This window comes from Mytilus galloprovincialis, chromosome 6, assembly GCF_965363235.1.
Source record: "Mytilus galloprovincialis chromosome 6, xbMytGall1.hap1.1, whole genome shotgun sequence".
NCBI classification, from domain to species: Eukaryota; Metazoa; Mollusca; class Bivalvia; order Mytilida; family Mytilidae; genus Mytilus; species Mytilus galloprovincialis.
Genome location: NC_134843.1, coordinates 98441982 through 98462686, shown reverse-complemented (window position 1 = coordinate 98462686; position 20705 = coordinate 98441982). Strand labels below are relative to the sequence as shown.

Below are 20705 nucleotides of genomic sequence, written 5' to 3'. Positions count from 1 at the left end.
CGCGTCTGACGTAAGTACTAAACTTTAATACTGGTATTTACAACCACCTGGTCGATGCCACTGCTGGTGGAGTTTAAATTCCCTGAGGGTATCACCAGCCGAGTAGTCAGCACTTCTGTGTTGACAAGAATTATCATTGATATGATCATAATATAAATTAACTGTTTACTAAACTTTGAATTATCGAAATACTAAGGCTTTTCTACTTCAGGAATAGATAACCTTAGATGTATTAGGCAAAACTACATGCAACCGGGTATCTGATAAAAAAACCTTCTGAAACTAAGACTGATCTCTAAATTTCGGTTTGATCTCTGAATGACAAAAGTTCCTCATTTTCATTCACCCCTATCATTTGGGTACTCAGATGGTTCATCAGCCCAACAATGTTAGATCTGTAAATTTGTTTTCGCAAATATTTTGTTCTTCCCTCGCCGGGATTCGAACCCATGCTACTGAGATATCGTGACACCAAATCGCCTGCACTGTAACCGGCACGCTAGACCACACGACCACCTTGGCTTCATAACTCAGGCAAATGGGAAATAACTTCCAAGTCCTTTGCAATATTCAAATTATTATTACCGGTAACCAAATTCTCAAAATATTCACAGTAAGAATATCTCTTCTTACTGTTCAAACGTATAAAAACATATCACCAGGCATCTTCAACACATGGTTTTTGTTTGGGCAAGTGGGAATTAACTTCTTAGTCCCTGACAGTTTCAAAAAAAATATAATCCCGAATCAAAATCCTATAGTCCTCCATTTAAAACTCATAAAACATCTTCAACGCATGGGCAAGTTGGAATTTACATCAAGGTCCCTCGCAGTAACCAAAATATATCACAAATTAATTTAGACCCCCTGACGTACAATTTTCATTCATAAAAACTAAAATTCACTTTAGTCATTCAGAAATCAGCATTCAATTTATCTTGAATAATTTTCCTATTTATACTCAAACTATTAACTGTAGCATATCTTTTAAGTCACCAGTTAAAAGGGACCAGTTATTTTACTGTCTTTTTGAAAATCCATGTCTATTATTTTCAACATCAGTAAAAACAACATTTGTTGAACCTTTATTTCGTCAGCTTCAAATAAAACAAACATTTAAACTTTTGCAAAAGTATAGACTTTTACAAATTTGATAAATAAAACAATAATTATTACATAATAACGCACTCAAACATATTTAATCCAAATATAAACTGCCGAACAGTATAATTCAGATATATATGTATATATTTCTCTAATTCTATGGAAATTTATCCCTTTCCGAACCCATTGTATAAAAAAATTTAATCAACGTGTGATTGCCGGTGATCTCAGAAGATCATTGGAAGATTTTAAGGGTCATGAACCTTTTAGCTAACTGGATGAATCAAACTATGCTATAACAGGTGTTAATGAAATTGACAACTTCGTGCAATGTGAAAGGTACTCAAAGGGGATTTTCGGTGAACACAAATAAGAAAATGTATTTTTAATCATTAGAGAAACAGATTCTTACATAGTTACTCGTGGATTATCGGATTTATCAAATCTCGATAGTTAAACTATAAATTTTACAGCTCTCGCCGAGGCTCAAACTTTAAAATTGATAATTTAACTATCTCGATTGGATCAATCCGATAATCCACTCGTATCAATGTAAGAATCTATCTATATATAAGTCTGAAATTTACACCCAACACTGTTAGAATTAGATTTTTCTGGTGACACAATTTTGTCCGTCCCTCTGTTGGATTCAAACTCATCACCTTTCATGCACTACAGCACCAATCGCTTAGCCTCATGTCCAACGCTCTTGACCACTCGACCACATCCGCTATATTAAAAAATTACTTCAATAGTCTTAGTGTTACCTTGTCACGGAAGGCGAATCTAGAGATGTGTTTAAGCGTGTGAAGATGTTATATTATTATATATATATAAACAACTCGTCTAAACATGAACCCAACAATTTTAGATCTGTATATTTGCTTTCGCAAATTTTTTGTTCTTCCCTCGCCGGAATTCGAACCTTTGCTACTGAGATATCGTGACACCAAATCGCCTGCACTCTGTAACCGGCGCTCTAGAACACACGACCATATTGGCTTCATAAAAATGAAGCTTTCGGTGGCCGGGTGTTACCTTTCCACGTCATTTTAAATCTAGCGTCGTACTACAGTACATGATATGTAAGGCATGAAGTATATATACATTTTCTATTCCACACAAATATTTAAAATTTTATCAAATATGTCTATTGATTTCTTTAGTTTTTTCTTCACTGTCAGTAGCCTTTTTAGTGGATTATCTCCCTTGTAAGGTTTTAACTTGTTGTGGTGAACTAACTTTTCTGTTCCATCTCTTGCCAACTGTAGAACAATCTTTCTTTTGATGATATACGGGCCACTGTTTGTCTTTTCTAACTTAGGAGCTACACCTTTGATCCTATTTTCATTCAGGTACCATACTAAATCATCTTTTTCATACTTGTACACAGATATTTTGAAGTCATACATTTCTTTATGTCTTCTTGCTTCAGACCCTAGATGTTTTCTAGCCACAGCATGTGCAGTTTGCAAATGTACCTTAAGGTAATCTACATATTCCCCATATCAGGTGATGTCCTGTGGAATATAGTTGGTCGTACTTCTATGCTAATTCTACCGGGATCCTCACTTCTCGTCCTAACATAAGCAAATTTGGAGTCATTCCAGTAGAAGCACCGACTGTTGATCTATAAGCAGACGCGAGGCAACTTAAGTTGAGATCCCAGTTCTCTTGTTGTCCCTATCTTAGAGTGGTATTATAAGACTTGTTAGGCACAATAAGAAATACTAGCTGTTTCTACTTGTAATTGGTCTAAACTCATCTTGTACATAAATCTCAACGTCATAAGTAGCGTGACGTTACAATACATACATAGCGGTACCGCGAACGTCTAATGAACACAGTCCTGAACATCCTGGGGGCCCGCGAATGATAATTTAAGTAATAAATAAAGAAAAATTCTTAAAATGAAATAACTATTGTCTCTCAAATGAAATAAAACTTTAACTATTTACACTTAAACAGTCTTTATGTTTTACGGAACGGTTGAATCCAACTTTTGATTTTCTCCTTGGCATCAGTTTTTGCTTTTCTAGTTGAAGTAATAGTATTGTCACTAGAATCACACGGACTATCTGTTGATAAGAGTTCAAGTGGATATAGCTTACTTATCGGCCTAGATGTCGTACCATTTTTAGTGCGTAAAATGGCAGACCTACAAAGTCCATCTCTCCCATAAACTAACTTAACGATAATCGCTATATTCCACACTGTCCTTGGGGTATCATCATGAATCTGTACAATGTCGCCCACTTTAATGATCTGGTTGTTATTTCCGGTGTTTCTATGTTGTTCCCTGAGTGAAGTGAGATATTCTCGTCGCCATCTGTTCCAGAAGTCGTGAATAATGCGTTTTTGAACACTAGATTGTCTATTTGCTGTGTAATGTGTTAAGTTTTTTACGTTCTCCTCACTGTTGTAATTATTTGTTCCTGAATACGGTAAAGTTTTAATCCGTCTTCCATAGAGAAGATGAGACGGTGTAAGCGGTTCATCATCGGTAAGTTCCGTTGATACATGGGTTAACGGACGATCATTTAATATAGCCTCTATCTCGGTCACAATTGTCTCTAGCACTCTAAAAGTAACTAGTGCTCGTCCTAACACTTTCTTTATGCAATTCTTGGTCAAGCCGATCAATCGCTCCCACCAACCACCATACCATGGTGCACGCTTCGGAATAAATTTCCACTGAGTTCCATATATGTTGAGTTGTTCCTGAATAGTAGTAGATTGTGTAAGCATTTCAATTTCCTTCGCTGCTGCGGTATATGTTGTACAATTGTCAGACATCATGATTTTTGGTAACGATTTGCGGCTGGTGAATCTCCTAAACGCTAGAATGAATGTTTGTTCTGTAAGGTCTTCAACGATTTCCAAATGCACAGCTCTAGTGTTAGCGCAGGTGAATAGACAAATATATGCTTTACTAATACCGTTGCTTTTTGTTCTCACATTCAATGCTCCTGTGAAGTCGACACCGGTTACGGTAAACGGTGGTGAATCATTAAGTCTGTCGGACGGCAGTGGTGGTGGTTAGGGTGTAAGATAGGGTCTTCCTGTAATTTTACGGCAAGTAACGCAATTACGGAGTATTGATTTCACACATTGTCGAATCGACGGAATCCAGTAAGACTGGCGAATAAATGTCACTGTACTTTCTAATCCAGAGTGAAAATTCCTTGCGTGTGCATCCATAACAATTAATTTACAAAGTCTGTCTTTGTTCGGTATTAGTACTGGAAATTTAGCTGATTCATCAATAGGTGCATTGTTAATTCTCCCGCCACAACGGATAATGTTCATTTTGTCTATGTACAATCTAAGTTGCTTCACTAGCGCATTTTTCTCTGATTTGTTGTTAAAACTCTCAATAACATCCGGGTATTTACGCAGTTGCGAATCTCGGATCCATGAAGTCGAAGCAGTCTGAATTTCATTGACACTAAGATTTCCTGTTAGTTTGTCATTATTTCTACAGTTGTTTATGAATCGGTACATGTATGCTGTTATACGCAAAAGTTTTTGGTATGAGCTGTAGCGTTCTATATCCATAATGTTACTTATTCCTTCATAAGATCTGATTTTCTGTTGCGGTTCACTAGTTGATTGTCCTTGCTCAATTGTAGTGCTAAGAATGTGTGATTCTTTATTCTTCCACTGTGGCCAGTTTGATTTGTCAGTGAGCCATTCGGGTCCTTTCATCCAAAGATCCAATTTTAAGAATTTCATTGCAGTTACTCCTCTCTATAGCATATCTGCCGGATTTGAATCTGTCGGACAGTACTTCCATTGGTATTCTTGAGTAATTTCTTTAATTTCCTTCACTCGATTACTAACGAAAACGGGTAATTGTTTCTCAGTAGTAAGCCAACACAAAGTTATCTGACTGTCACTCCATAATGTGACGCTTGTAACATCCAAGTACGATTTCAAATGCTTGACGAGTCTTGCGCCTATCAAAGCTGCACTGAGTTCTAACTTCGGGATTGTTAACTGTTTAAGAGGTGCCACTCGATTCTTTGACATGATAAGTACGGTTTCTTTTCCACTGACTAAATATGCGCATGCACCATAGGCTTTCAAGTTTGCATCCGTAAAAACATGTAATTCTACATTGTCTGATTTTTCTTTGAAATACGGTCTATTAATCTCCAAATGTGAACATTCATTAATATCTTGTAGTACACACTTCCATTCTGTTGTAATTTCAGATGTAAGAGGTTCATCCCAATTTAATCCTTTCTCCCACAAAGTCTGAATAAGAATCTTACTACGCACAGTAACTGGACCAATAAGTCCGAGTGGATCATAGATTTTCGACGATTGTCATAAAATCTCTCGTTTTGTCAAACGTGTATCTTCAATATCGGTGTATTCCGGTTTGGCGAAAGTAAGTGTGTCGTTACAAGTGTTCCATCTCAATCCAAGCACTGTTATGAGTTCATCTTTGTCTAATACGTTGTGTGAATTTGCGCGGTCTCGCAAAAGTTGAGAATTTGAAGCCCATGAGCGCAAGTTAAATCCTGCTCTAGTGGATAAGTCTCTTGCTGTATCAAAATATTTCAGTAATGCACTCTCTGTAGGAAAACTCGACAGTATATTATCAACATACAAATCATTCATTAAAGTGTCAGTATATTCACAACGGTTCTCTCTCAAGTGTTTTTGTAGAACGGAATTCAGTATGAATGGCGATGAAGTGGCTCCAAATAATACAGACTTAAATCGGTAAGTTGATAGTGGAGTTGATGGGTCTGTTGGTGTATCGAACCAAAAGAAACGTGTGACATCTCTATCCTGTGTCTCTAATCCAACGTTCAAGAACGCCTTCTCTATATCAGTAGTAACGGCAAATTGGTGTAAACGAAATCTTAAAAGAATGCCGACTAAGTCATTTAAATTTGGTGGAGTAGTCATCAAACAATCATTAAGACTAGGCGATACTGGTGTTGCTTTACAACTGCAGTCGTATACGACCCTAATTGGTGTTGTAGTTGAATCTTTTCTCACAGCATGATGCGGAATATAGTGTATTTTGCTAGTTTCATCGGTCTCATTAGTAGTATCCACTTTTTCTATGAAGCCCCCTTTCTCCTGCTCTGCCATTATTTCTCCATATTTTTCAAGTAGTTTGGGTTCTTTGCTAAGTCTTCTTATTACATTTTCCGTCCTTCGTTGTGCAATGGCTTTATTTGTCGGTAACGTAGGGTGATCCTCTTTCCATGGTAACGTTACAAAATATCTGTTGTCATGGTAACGAATTTGTTTCTCTTCATAAGTCTTTTGAATATCTATCTGTTCTTCTAACTTTGTGGTGTCAATTTTCTCGGTGGCCAGTGACTCTATTTTCCAAAATTTCTCCAAGTCGTACTCATCGGTTTTTGTTGCGATCATCACGTTCATCATTGAAGCTCTCTTGTATCCATCTGTGTCAGAGTTGTGTGAATGTAGCGTTCCAGACAACAAGTATCCGATTTTTGATTGAACAGCTGTCGGTCCTTCGCCTCGGATAATATCATTCTGAACAATTGACCAGAAGTAATCAGCTCCAATTAGAATAGAAATTTCAAAGTTTTCATCTGCTGTTACTGGGTGAGCTAATTTGATTCCTGACAAATATGTAAGTTTTGCTGCTTGGCGTACATAGGTTCTCATCGGTGCTGCGATCTCTGGAACTATCAAGACTCGAATCGGCAGTTTACCATCTGTAGTTATGAGATATACCAATCCTGTTCTCAAATGGCGAATTTTAGTACTATTTGCATTGTCTCCAAATCCGGATAGGTTAACGCTTTCAGTTCCAGTAGGCTTGAGTTTCAATTTCTCGGCTAATTCCTCTGTGATAATTGACCGCTGTGCGCCTTCATCAAACAATATTTTTGCATCAAGTATTTCATGTTCTGCACTTACTGGGTTAATTGCTGTCTTTAAAAGTACACGATCTGGCGATTGTGAGTGTAAAACAATGTCTGGTTCCTCCGCGTTGTGTTGAATTGTGCCTACGCTTACATCCCCTGTTGGTGTGTTGTCTTCATTTGTTTTAACATTGTCTTTGCAAATGCTGGTGTGATGACGTTTGTGACACTTGTTGCAAGTTTTTGTAGATTGACATGCGGATAAGCTATGGTGTCCTAGACAGTTAAAGCATAAGCGGTCTTTTTTCACGATTGACATTCGGCCATTGTAATCAGATACTTAAGTGCAATTAACAGACGAGTGTGGCTCCTTACAGTACGCACAGTGTGGCTTGGGTTTAGTGTTACTTGCGTTTGTATTCTTGTTACCTCTATTTCGATTACTAGAATTTGTATTTGTCAGAAAGGCGGCGGTAGCTGTAGGGGGTTCTAACTGTTCTGAAGTTTTTCCTGCATCCATAATATAAAGTTCATCGAAAATTCCACGGCGTAATTCATTCAGTTGTAAATCTGTAGATCTATATTGTCTGGCAAGATTTCTGCGGATTTCACCGGGTAGTTTGTTCAAAATAATGGGCACTAAAAACGCTCCGTATGTGTCTTCACTTTGACCTAATGACTCCAAACCTCTAATGTGTATCTCAAATTCATCATAGTAGTTTTTCATGCTAGATATCGTGTATTTAGGGGCTGGTATATCAACTAGTGCTTGCATATACTTCTGTCTTATTACATCCGATTGTCCATATCTTTCTTGCAGTAAAGAAATAGCTTTCTCATAATTTGCATGTGTAAGCGCAAACCCTGTGACGGTTTTCAATGCCTCATCATGGAGTAGTGACTTCAAATAATTAAATTTCTGAACGTTTCCAAGAGTAGTGTTTTCGTGAACGGATGTCTCGTATGAATCCCAAAATGACTGCCACTGCATAATATTACCATCAAAGGTAGGAAGATTCAATTTGGGCAACTTGTTGTACTCATTTACTCTAGTGTTACTACGTGAAAACTGAGTTTCCGGTTCACGGAAGTTTGAATTACATGTATTCTGTTTAGTGTATCTCTCGGGTTGAGCATAACTTTGTTGATCATGAGCGGGTTGAGCATAACTTGACTGATCATGAGCGGGTTGAGCATAACTTGACTGATCATGAGCGGGCTGAGCAGGGGCGGAATGAGAAGGGCCGCTATAACTGACGAAATCTTTTGCATTTGTATTGAGTGCGGATGTATTGACAAGAATGAGCTTTTGTATTTGCGTTATTTTTCCATCTAATGTGTAAGCATACTCATCTGAATCGACGATCTCGGCTTCTACTTCTCCTTCATCAAGATTTTCTAGAATGTCCTCATTTAATTTTTGTAGTGTCTCTTGTTTCTTCAACAGATTGTTCACAACTTTAGTTAACTCTTCAGTGTTCACGGGCTCATCTCCGTCGTCTCGGATGTCCTCAAATTTCTTCAAAAGTCGGGAAATAACACTTCTGTGTCCTGCACGTATCGAACGTAGTTTGGAACTCATCTTGGTCCTTCGGCACCAATATCTTAGAGTGGTATTATAAGACTTGTTAGGCACAATAAGAAATACTAGCTGTTTCTACTTGTAATGATTCTAAACTCATCTTGTACATAAATCTCAACGTCATAAGTAGCGTGACGTTACAATACATACATAGCGGTACCGCGAACGTCTAATGAACACAGTCCTGAAAAGTCCCGGTAGATATTCGTTGATCATCCTCACTAGTGTTTTGTTGAACCTTTCTGCTACTGCATTGCGTTTGGTGGTTTTTTTTATAGCTTGTCCTAGTTTTTCTGACTTCCAGCATTCTGCAAAGTTTCTTGAACATGTTTCTTTCATAATTCCTTCCTTTAACACTGTGAATTGACAGAGGTGATCCAAAACGTGCGATTACCTCGTTTAATATAACTGATGCACACGTCTCTGCAATCTGATTAGGAACAGGAAAAATCTCCACCCACTTCGTAAAATTATCGTTTACAACAAGCACATACTTGTTGGGGTTGTTGGTTATGGCCCTTATATGTCAGTTAATAGACAGTCAAGTGGTGCTCCAGTCAACAGCGACCCTAATGGTGCCTTTGGTTTTTTTTTGTGGAAATTTATTTGCTTCACATATGTCACATCGCATAATGTAATTGTTTACTTCTTCTTTTAAATTATACCAATAGTACTTCTGTAGTAGTTTTTGAACTGTTCTCTTACTTCCAAGATTACCTGAGAGGATGCAATCGTGAGCCTGGAATACAATATTCTTTCTTAACTGCCTTGGTACCAATCACTGATAAAAGTCTCCTGTTCCATCCATTTTTTTAAAATTTTCTGACCATCACATCATCTATGTAACAAAGAGTATCCCATATTATTCATTGTAGTATCAGTTCCATTGTTCTTTGAAATGTTGATGCACTCCCATTTAGTCCCATTGGCATGGTTAAAAATTCAAAATGTGATATTTAGTGCAAAGTGCTGTCTTTTGTATATCCTGTTTTTTAACTGGTATTTGATAATACGAACTTGTCAAGTCACAAGAACTGAAAAAGGTTGATCCGGCTACTGCATTTATACAGTCAGTTATTCTCGGTAATGGCAACGCTGAGACATTTCGTGTCACTAAACTTACTCTGCGAAAATCAATGCATGGTCTCATCTTTCCATTTTTCTTTTTAAAAGTACAATAGGACTGCTCCATTGTGATGAAGACTCTCTATTATTCCCTTTTTCTGTAGCTCAATAATAGCTTCTTTTTCCGACTCTGCATAGGCTAGTGTGACTTTTCTTGGATGCGGTTTAATTGGAACTGCATATCCTGTGTCAATTTATGTTCTGTTAAACTAGTGAGTCCAATATTACTGTCAATCTTTGAAAAACAATCTTCAAACTTAATCAGAACTTTCCCAACTTGTGTTTTTTCTTGAAAAGGCTTTTCTTTTGTTGATTTTCTATACAATTTTTGTAAGTGAAATAGTATTTTCCTCTCTATTTCTTCATCTTTATTAATAACTTTCACAGTTGGTTCAAAATCTTTCTCTACTTTGGGTACCAGAAACTGTATTCTTCTTCTAATTGCATTGTTGTCTGCTTCATTTGCAAAAAATCTTGTTTCTCCTTATTGTCTTTCTGCATATGCAAATATTCCATCATGATTAATGGAGGCAGATGTTGGATGAGGATTCCTTACACTTTTTTGATTGGTTACCATATCTTTTATGTCAACTAATGAAGCTGTCATTTGCAGTGAGAACCTTTCCTCGAAATTTGAAGCAGGTTCAATTCTATTTTAAAGTTTAATTTCGGAGCTAGGCAATTCCTACTAAAATTGCCAGGCTGATTACAATTATAACAAACAATTGGCTTTCTTTGCTCTGATTTACTGTCCCCTCCCTGCATTTGTGTTTCCAGTGCTTTTATCCTATCTAGAAGTAGATGTTGGATAAGGATTCCTTACACTTTTTTGATTGGTTACCATATCTTTTATGTCAACTAATGAAGCTGCCGTTTGCAGTGAGAACCTTTCCTCGAAATTTGAAGCAGGTTCAATTATAAATTCTGTATTCACATTATTATCATCTGCTTCTCTTTTTTCAATGTAAATACCAATAACAGCCTCTGTGTAACCTGGAATTTCAAAGGGTTAAGCTGAAATTACCCTCCTAACTATGTCTACTCCTACCTGTATTACAGGTATTTTTACTCCTCTAAGTGTGATGATACCCCTACCCAGTATAACGTTGGCTGGTCCACTAGGATCATTTTGTAGAATATCCATCCCAAGTAAACACTCGACTTCAATTTCTGCTATGACCAGATCTTTTTAAATCTCTAGTGCCCCTAGTTTTAAAGAAAAAATAGTTTTCCCCATTCTTTTATTGGTGTCCCCCCTGCACCTGCCAAACCTGAAGATTTAGAAAGAGTGAACGTATTGCCTGTATTCAACTTGTTGAATATTTTAGTTGATAGAACTGTTCTTGATGCTGCAGTGTCAACAGTATATACTATTGGCTTATTTTGTATTTTTCCTTAATATATGCACCAAGATATTCTGGAATTTTCTTTAATAAGTTTCCTTCATATTGTTTTGTGTCTACTGGTTGTCGCTGGCCTTGCTTGAAAAGGGCTTCCTGCTGACCATCTGAGGTTGCACCATGTTATTTAAAGAATTTCTGTTTTGTCCTTGGCTTTGTCTGTTTGATTCTGAAGCTAGTCAATTCCTACTAAAATTGCCAGGCTGATTATAACAAACAATTGGCTTTCTTTGCTCTGATTTACTGTCCCCTCCCTGCATTTGTGTTTCCAGTGCTTTTATCCTATCCAGCAACTGTTGAATAATTTCATTGTTCTGATTGTCGTTTAGGTTACTAGTCTCTGAATTTTTATTTTCTATATTCTTATGGTCAATCTCTTCAGTACTTGTAGAATTAGGTCCATTTTGTTTCTGATTTTGTGCTCGCTTTAGCCTATATGCTGTATCACATGTTTCTTTTTCCTCTTCTTCAATCTCTGTTTCACTATCACTACACTCATAAAAGAGGGACGAAAGATACCAAAGGGACAGTCAAACTCATAAATCTAAAACAAACTGACAACTCCATGGCTAAAAATGAAAAAGACAAACAGAAAAACAATAGTACACACGACACAACATAGAAAACTAAAGAATAAACAACACGAACCCAACCAAAAACTAGGGGTGATCTCAGGTGCTCCGGAAGGGTAAGCAGATCCTGCTCCACATGTGGCACCCGTCGTGTTGCTTATGTGATTACAAATCCGGTAAATAGTCTAATTCGGTAGGTCATATTCATGAAAGGGAAGGGGATTGTAGTTACGACGTAAGGAACATATCCGATATCATTTGTGAAACGGTTATTCCATAACGGTCAACCAACTCGTGATGGCGTCCGTAAAATTTACGAAGGGATGATTTCAACTTCACTATTTGGAACTCTTGGTTTAATAGCTTCCTTGTGAGCAGCAAACCTCTATCAAGAAAATCATGATAGGAAATGCAAGCACGGGAATATCGTATCAATTGGGAGATATATACCCCGTATGCAGGTGCTGCTGGAATGTTGCTACTTAGAAATGGAAAGTTTACAATTGGAAAGCTGAAATCATCTCTTTTGTCGTAAAGTTTTGTTTTCAACCGACCCTCATTGTCAATTTCTAGATGTAAGTCAAGATATGAAGTCGACTTAATTGTATCTGTAGTATCCTTTATCTCTAGTTCGATTGGATAGATGCGTTCCACGTAGTCACCAAATTTTGAATTGTTTAGTGAAAGAACATCATCTATATAGCGGAAAGTAGAGTTAAAGGATATTGCTAACTTCTTGTCTTTCTTCCTAAGAAGTTCCTGCATGAAGTCAGCCTCATAATAATAAAGAAACAAGTCGGCGAGTAGAGGGGCACAGTTTGTTCCCATTGGAATACCGACAGTCTGTTGAAAAACACTTCCTCCGAACGTAACAAATATGTTGTCAATCAAGAAATCAAGCATCTTGATAATATCAGTTTCAGAGAATTTTTTGTTTGAATCAGAGTGATTCTTTACAAAGTAGGATTTATCCCTCCCTAAGACAAGATACTTGTATCTACGTTGGCCATTCTTTTTTATGAAGCAAAGTAATACCAACTCTTTCAATTTGTCTTTTAGTTTGGAATGTGGAATACTTGTGTACAGAGTAGGAAAGTCAAATGTTTTAATACTGTTACAAGATGAAAGAGAGTTAGATTGTATGTACTCTAAAAGATCTTTTGAATTTTTAAGTATCCACATCTGATTCACGCCACCTCTAGAATAGGCAGTTTCACAATAACTTTGAAGCCCGTCTTTGATTGCTGACAAAATAGATGTTAATAATTTAGAAAGAGGTTTCGTGGAGCACTTGGAAGACCCAGCAATATACCGTTGTTTGTAAGGACACTTATGTAGTTTAGGTATCCAATACAGTGATGGAAGATCCAGTTCTTCATCTTTGGTTGAAATTCCAAAGGAACATAGAACAGACCTATGATTATCCAGGATTTCCTCTTTGGTAAGTGTCGTGAGGGTATATGTTGAGTTTCCAAGTGAATTGTCAATACCTAATTCGTTTATCAAGCAGTTGATGTAGTGACTTTTACACACAAAAACGATGTTATTTGGGGCTTTATCTGCGGGGACAACAACATATTTGTCATGGAGGTCGGATAGGTGTTTTGCAACATTTGGGTCTTTAAAGATTGACGTAGCATGGGCATTGATGGACCCATTCAGTTTCTTAATTCTGATTTGTATCAACGACCTCACTGCCTTAATCCATTCGGAAAGAGTGTCTACGTCTTCCTTCTCGCGCTTAGCCCATTGCCTGGCATAATCCTCGACTGAATCCATCAAAATTTTAAAGTTGTATTTCCAATTGATGGATTTAGGCTCACGATATTTGGGACCTTTCGATAACACATTTCGTAGAGAAGTGTTATTAACAATGTTAAGGTCACCGGTAATAACGTGGCCAGCAGGATTATATGTGAATTTGGAACTAGCACAAGTGCAATCAGGAGGTTTAGACTTGAAGTCGTCAATATATATTTTTTCTGCATTCTTCTCTCATATGGCTCTTTGAATTTACTTGATCTTCTCTCACACATGCACTCAACAACTACATATACACCTTCGTCTATGTCGTCTGGTTTCGTCACATAATTCACAAAATTATAACTTCTTCATCTATTATACCCCTCATGAACCTCTCAAGCAGATCTTCTTTTCTTTGTTGTCTGTCTCTGTTGGGATAAGCTTTGTGGTGCAATCTTTTTAACTCAGCAGCTTATTCTTCTGCCTTTTCTCCAGGTTTCTGATTTCTGCTAGCAAATCCAGCTATGAATGATTTTGTATTTTCAATTACTCTATATCTGTAGCTTAGTTCTCTTACTAATTCAGTGTGTCTTTCTAGCCCTCCTGTTGGTAGTTGTGTGAATACAACTGCTTCTCCTTGAATTCTAGGCAGTAGCTCATCAAGCTTCTTTTCATCTGTCCAGATCCTCCTTCTTGCTATTGGCTCAAATCTGTTTATGCAAACTTTCCAGTCGTCCTTTCCATTAAATGCAGGTAACTTCGGATTTGAACTATTTACTGTCTTTTCACTTCTTGTGTGTGTATGTCTATCTGTCACAAAATATGGCTGTTGTGATGAAGTTCTGTACTCAGTAGATATGTACTCAGTAGATCTGTACTTTGTAGATCTGTACTCAGTAGTCTGTACTCAGTAGGTCTGTACTCAGTAGGTCTTTTTATGTAATATTCTTGAAAGCCTGTAATTCCATTATGTCCTACTTCTTGTCTTGGTGCAGCATAGAAATTTGTTGTCTGTGTTTACTGTCCTGAATTCTGTGCTTCTTTGTCTGTTTGTTTCGGGCATGTCATCATTTCTGAGTATTGCATGTAAGAGATGCTGAGACCTCCTGTTGGGAACACGGTCTCCTTGGCCTGAGCAATCTGGAAAATCTTGAAATCTTGAGTTTTGGTACTGCATTTTTTTCATATTCTTTCTGGTCTTCTATAAATGTCCTTCTCGAGTCCATTACATGTTGTCTTGTTCTTTGTCTGTCGTTTCCTTTTTCGTCCATGCGACTGTGCAAATTCATTAGGGGCCAAGTCAGGATATCTTCATTACATCTACTTCTTCTTCTTTCAGTACAGAGTCGAACTCATCTTGAGTGTATATAAATGACTCTTTCTCGTGAAAGTATAAGGCCTTCCCTCCTGAATTAATAAAAACTATTTACAGGAAATTATTTACAAATAAAACTATGTACATCTGGGGTCTAAGGAGTTATAGGTGTTGGAAGCTCCAGTCAAGGCCTCTGGCAGGATGGTAAGGCTGGCCTTGAACTCTTCTAGTGTAGCTGCTGTTGTGGCTTTTCCGGTAGAGTGTTCCATTCCCTGTTTGATCTTGAGAAGAAGGAGTACCTGTACTGGTCTTTCAGAGTGTGCTGTTGGTGTATACGGTGGCCTCCTCTGGTCCTTGAATCTCCAGGTTTGTAATAGTTTGAGGGGTAAATATCCACCAATCTATTGTGGATCTTTTAGGCCATGGTGAGTCGGTCTTTAAGAGGCTTCCATCTTAGTCTCTCCATTAAAGAGCTGACACAACCTGGGGATACGTCTCGGTATTCATTGAACACGAACCTAGCTGCCCTTCTCTGAACTTGTTCTAGATCTTTTTCAAGGTTATGTAGGTAAGGGTCCCATACAGAGGAGGCGTATTCAAGGGTTGGTCTGACCATGGTGATGTAGGCATTACTTTGACTTCTGGTTTATACCGTCCTAGGTTCCTTCTCAGGAAGCCTAGTGTCCTTGATGCTTTGCCTACCGTCTGGTTAATATGTGTCTTCCACTGTAGGTCATGGTTTATGGTGACTCCCAGGTATTGCCCATGCTCAGCTGCATTTAGTGTGTGACCATGTAGTTGGTAGTTCCTTATCAGTGGATTTCTTTTGTTTGTTTTCCGTATCACGATGCACTTATTGGGATGGAAATTCATCTGCCATCGTGATTCCCACTCTTGGAGTTTGTTAAGGTCGTCTTGTAGTGGCTCGCTATCCTTTACATTCTTTATTTTTCTATTAACCAGGCAATCGTCTGCAAATAACCTTGCCTCAGAAGATGTTGATTGTGGCAGGTCATTAATATAAGCCAGAAATAATAGGGGTCCAATGACTGTTCCCGGAGGCACCCCTGAGATGACGTCTAGGGGGCCGGATTTATGCCCTTCAAGTAATACAGATTGTGTTCTATTGCTTAGGAAGTCTTGTATCCATTGAGTGTCACTCCACGTATTCCGTAATAGTCCATTTTTTTGGAGGAGTCTCTTGTGGGGCACTTTGTCAAAAGCAGGATGATGTTTGTCTGTTCTCCTTGGTTTAAATTCTTGCCAATTTCGTCTAGTGTTATCAGGAGTTGGGTTTCACAAGATCTTTTGGATTTGAAACCGTGTTGATGGTCACAAAGGATCTGGTGGCGGTCAAAGTGATCCATGATGGTGCTGTGAACAATGTGTTCAAATAGTTTGCAGCAGATTGAAGTCAATGAGACTGGTCTATAGTTGGAAGCTTTGTGTTTTTACCATTTTTTGAAGACTGGGACAATGTTGGCAGCTCGCCAGTCTTCAGGGATAATTCCAGTGTCCAAAGATTTCTACTTACAAATATCTCGTGTAATAATTGTTGAGCCTCTGCTTCTAAAGGTGTCCTTGTCTTAAGCCTCTCAGCAGTGTGCTGGTCCGTACAGGCAGATTGTTCTGTAATTATCTGGAGACTTCCTGCAGCTCTTGAACTGTTGCTTGGTTTCTCTAGTGTTGTCATGACAGTACCGTTTATAGGTGTTGAAATTTCACGTCTAAAAATAGCATTGTCCGAATTTGCTGTTAAGATTCTTAAGTTGCCGGTTTTATCTTTATCGGTAGTTTCTTCGTGACCCTCATACCTTCTTTCCAGACTATTTGCCGTAGGTTGGTTGATTTCTTCATCATCATAATCCTCGTCTTGTAATTCACACATCTCTATTTCTGAAATGTAATCCTTATATTTGTCTTCTTGTGACCTTGCTGGCTTTCGTCTTCCCATGTTTTCGTAATTCATGCACGTTTAAGAATAGAATTTCTTTATATCTTTTCTTCAAAAACGAGTCGTACTTTCAAATTAACTTGAGAAAATCACGTACACGTGAACTTACAATTTTACTTCCAATAGTTTTGAATCTAAGAAATAATAATTAATTAACTCACACTACCTCTTGTAATAATAGGGGGATCAGTTTGTAGATCATTACAGGAGTAGCCCAAGTCTATAAAAAATAGTGCTTTTAATATTGTTTTTTTTGTTGTAACTAGCAAATAAATACACATGTATAACACTTTTTCTGATCAACACATACAATGTTTGGATTATTTTAAACCCACATTCACGAATGCATGAACTCGCATTAACAATTTTTGATGGATGTCCACCCTTTTTTCTAATATATTTCGCTATATTTTTCTCTATATGAACTATATCATATACTCAATCATACCTGTCAACCTGTGATGATGAAAATGCAGGTCATGACCTGCATTGAAGAATGAAGTTAAACAACTTTTTTTTATAATTGTATAAAGGTATGAAAATAATGAAAAGTTATATTTCAATATGTATTTGAATTCTATTCGTTAAATATTTAATCTTTTTAACCCAAAAAACGTAAATATAAGGAACAATTTTGAATGGTAACAAAAAAGTGGAAGTAACTCAAGTTGAAAAATGTTTGTAAACAATATCGAAATTTATTTACGACCTAAAGCTATTAGGTAATTGATGTTTATAAACAGTGTTTTTGGTACCAAAGCTGTCAAGTGAAGCCATGCACTTAATCGGTGACTTAATTTGACAGTTACACAGCTAGCTGAACTAATTCCTGTTCATGGAAGAATTACAAATTTGTCGGTATTTCAAAGGAAAATCACTTAATAGAATCAATCTCAAGGCTAAGAAATCCAGGTGAAAACGGGTCATTTTCGGAATTCCCGGGTTATTCAATGACCCGGCGGGTGTCCCGGGTGATCCCTCAGAATTGTAAAAATCTCGGGTCACACCCGCAGAATACGGGTCAGTTGACAGGTATGACTTAATAGAAAGATGAAATAAAAAAATGGGGTCACCGCTCAGTTAAGCTCACAATCTGCCTCCGAAAAAAACATACAGTTTTGTTAATGTGCTTTTTTGTTGTTGTTGAACTAAAAGAATAGATAGAGGTAATATCGAAATAAAAAAATAACTAAATTACAAAAATCGCTTAAATTTTACGATTATTTAGTTTATGTACAGCTTATTTGAAAACAATAATAAAAAATATAGGTCACCGATGATTTAAAATGATATTTCAATTTTTAAATGCCAAAAAAATGTCATTTTTGCACCAAAGGGAGATAATTTGGAGCTTTTTCAATGATATGAACATTTTAAAAGTCATCTGGGGCCAAACCAATTCGATTTGTTTGGTTGATTTTTGTACTATATCATTAAGAAATCACTAATAATGTTAAAAATAAAATTTGTAATGAAAAAAACATGTTTAATTTTTCGCTGAAATTTTTGTACCCGCGAGCCTCCTTAAGCCATTTTCCGTCTGGACTATAAGACCCCGTTTACACTGGCAACGACATTGAATCGATCTTTATTTAAATCGATCTTAAAAACACCAGTTTGCGTTTACATTGCACAAGCAAGATCGATCGAGATCGATCTTATTTAATCCAGTGCGTTTACACTACACCAACAACAAAAAAAAACAGTCTGACCTTTATTTTCATATCTAAATATAACATTCACCTGCAAAGAAATTCGATCGCGATCGATCTAAGCGTTTACACAAAAAAAAGATCGATTCAAATAAGATCGATCTCTTTAAAACCACCTCTAGAGGTAGACTTTTTAAGTCCGATTGAAGATCGATCTTACCCGTTTTCACTGGACCAAAGATTGATCTTAAAAACATCGATCTTAGTGAAGATCGATCTTTTTTGTCAGTGTAAACAGGGTCTTAGAGAGAGTTCGGGGGAACTTTGATACCAAATTTTGGCATGAAATCTTCATTAGCGGTTAGAAATATTTGTAAAGATACAAAGTCTCACCTTATGTTAGCTTATTAGTGCAATAAATTTCAATCAATATCCAAAAGAAATGATAAAAGATACGGTTACATTTGAGGTGGGCGATAATTTCCAAGATATATAACTTCCAGCGAATATAAATTATCAAACTTGGTAAAATTTTGCAGAATCGAATTTCCGGATAATAAAAACCGGACATTCCGGAAAATGAGGTTCATTAACCAAAACTGTTGTGTAAAATCTATATTATGACGAAAATGGAGACCATCTCTGAAAATTAGTTTAAATGTTCTTAAATCTTTTTTCCAGAGCAAATCTCAAACAAAAGAAATAATTTGTTACAGAATACCACGAATCAAAGAGCTTCCAAACACCCAGTACGGCTTGGTTCTAATCGATACACCAGGATTAAATGATACAGAGGAAAGTCAATTCGAGAGCGATTCGATAATATCCCGTCAGCTATATGAACTATGCACGAACACAATAGATGAAGTTCATGCTATTTGTATCGTACTTCAGTTTGCTTTTTTCCGGAAAGGTTCGGCAATGAAAGATTTCATTGATAGCATAAAAAAGTTATTTGGAACTGAAATGGATCACTCTATACATGTCATTATAACATTTGATGATGGCGGAACACCACTTGTTCTAACATCTTTGAGAGAACAAAACATAAACATAGATTCTCATTTTCGGTTCAGCAATGGAATGATATTTAAGGATACAGAGAAAATTGAAACATGGACTAGTAATCAAACAAATTTTAAAAGATTTCTGGACACAATCATGAAAGAAGATGCGAAATCAATAAACTTGTCTAAAACAATACTGAAAGATCGAGTTAGATTGCGATCTTTAATAAGTGATTTTCAAATCAAATTAAAATGCGTGGTTCAAGATATCATCAATATCAAAATAGAAAAAGAATTAAAAAACAAAAGTGACCATGAACATGATGAACAAAATTCTTACCATGTAACACAAGCATTTATTACAACGGCAAGGACAAGAATATTTTCAACAGCTCTTAACTGCACCGAATGCGAAAGAACATGTCATTATCCATGTTGGGCCAAATGGAGAAAAATAAAATGGACTTGTGAAATAATGTCAGACAAAGCATGTACCGTGTGTATAGAGGGAGTATGTAAGATGTCAAATCATGTTAACGAATCAAAGCGTTACGTTGTTATTTTTAAAGATCAGAAGCGGGACATCAAAGACATTAAAGGCGAACCAGAAATTGAAGACACCCTGTACCATTTAAATATTCATTTAGACAAGCTGGTTTTTAAATTAAATGAAGCAATTAGAGACCTAAATACTGCTTACAAGAAAACGAACACTATCAAACAGTGTTTAGATCAAATCATAAAAGGAGAAACCGACGAAGAAAAATGTGGTTTTGAAAAAAGAATCAAGTTTTATGAGGAAATAAAAAAGAATTTATAATCGTTCTTCTTCTTCTTCTTCTTCTTCTTCTTCTTCTTCTTCTTCTTCTTCTTCTTCTTCTTCTTCTTCTTCTTCTTAACAATAACATGTATTCTTCTTCTTCTTCTTCTTCTTCTTCTTCTTCTTAACAATAACATGTATACATTATGTACAGTGGCTTTGTGTAGTTTAATAAGTTGTTGTGGATCCTTCAAATGTTAGAGTGGATATGCCACTTTTGAAGGATTCCAGGGTGTCAGACATACATGTACCTATTGTTTCAGGTAGTGAGTTCCAGTCTAAAATAGTGCGAGGATAAAATGAAAATTTATAGAAATCTTTATTTGTTGTTATTTGTCTAAATTTATGTTTCCCCCTAGTAAGTCTATCAGATATTGTTAAATTGTCCTTAGGAACTTCAACTTACCTCCAATTTATTTTATATAGCATAGTTAATCTAGCTTTTTTCCTTCTTATTTCTAAATTTTCCCATTCCAACGATTTAATTAAATTTGAAACTGCTCCAGGTGATCTGTCTTTATAATCATTGAAAACAAACCTGGCTGCCTTACGCTGTACCTGCTCAACCTG

General features: G+C 36.7%; 1 protein-coding gene across 1 annotated transcript in view; it reads left to right on the top strand.

The window, feature by feature from the left end:
* The window catches only part of LOC143081090 (uncharacterized), a 52050-nt gene extending 31915 nt beyond the window's left edge, over positions 1-20135 (top strand). The window contains exon 4 of the mRNA XM_076257326.1: positions 18990-20135. Coding sequence (XP_076113441.1) covers positions 18990-20135 — 1146 coding nt within the window. The remainder of the gene's footprint in view (positions 1-18989) is intronic.
* The last annotated feature ends 570 nt before the right edge of the window (positions 20136-20705 follow it).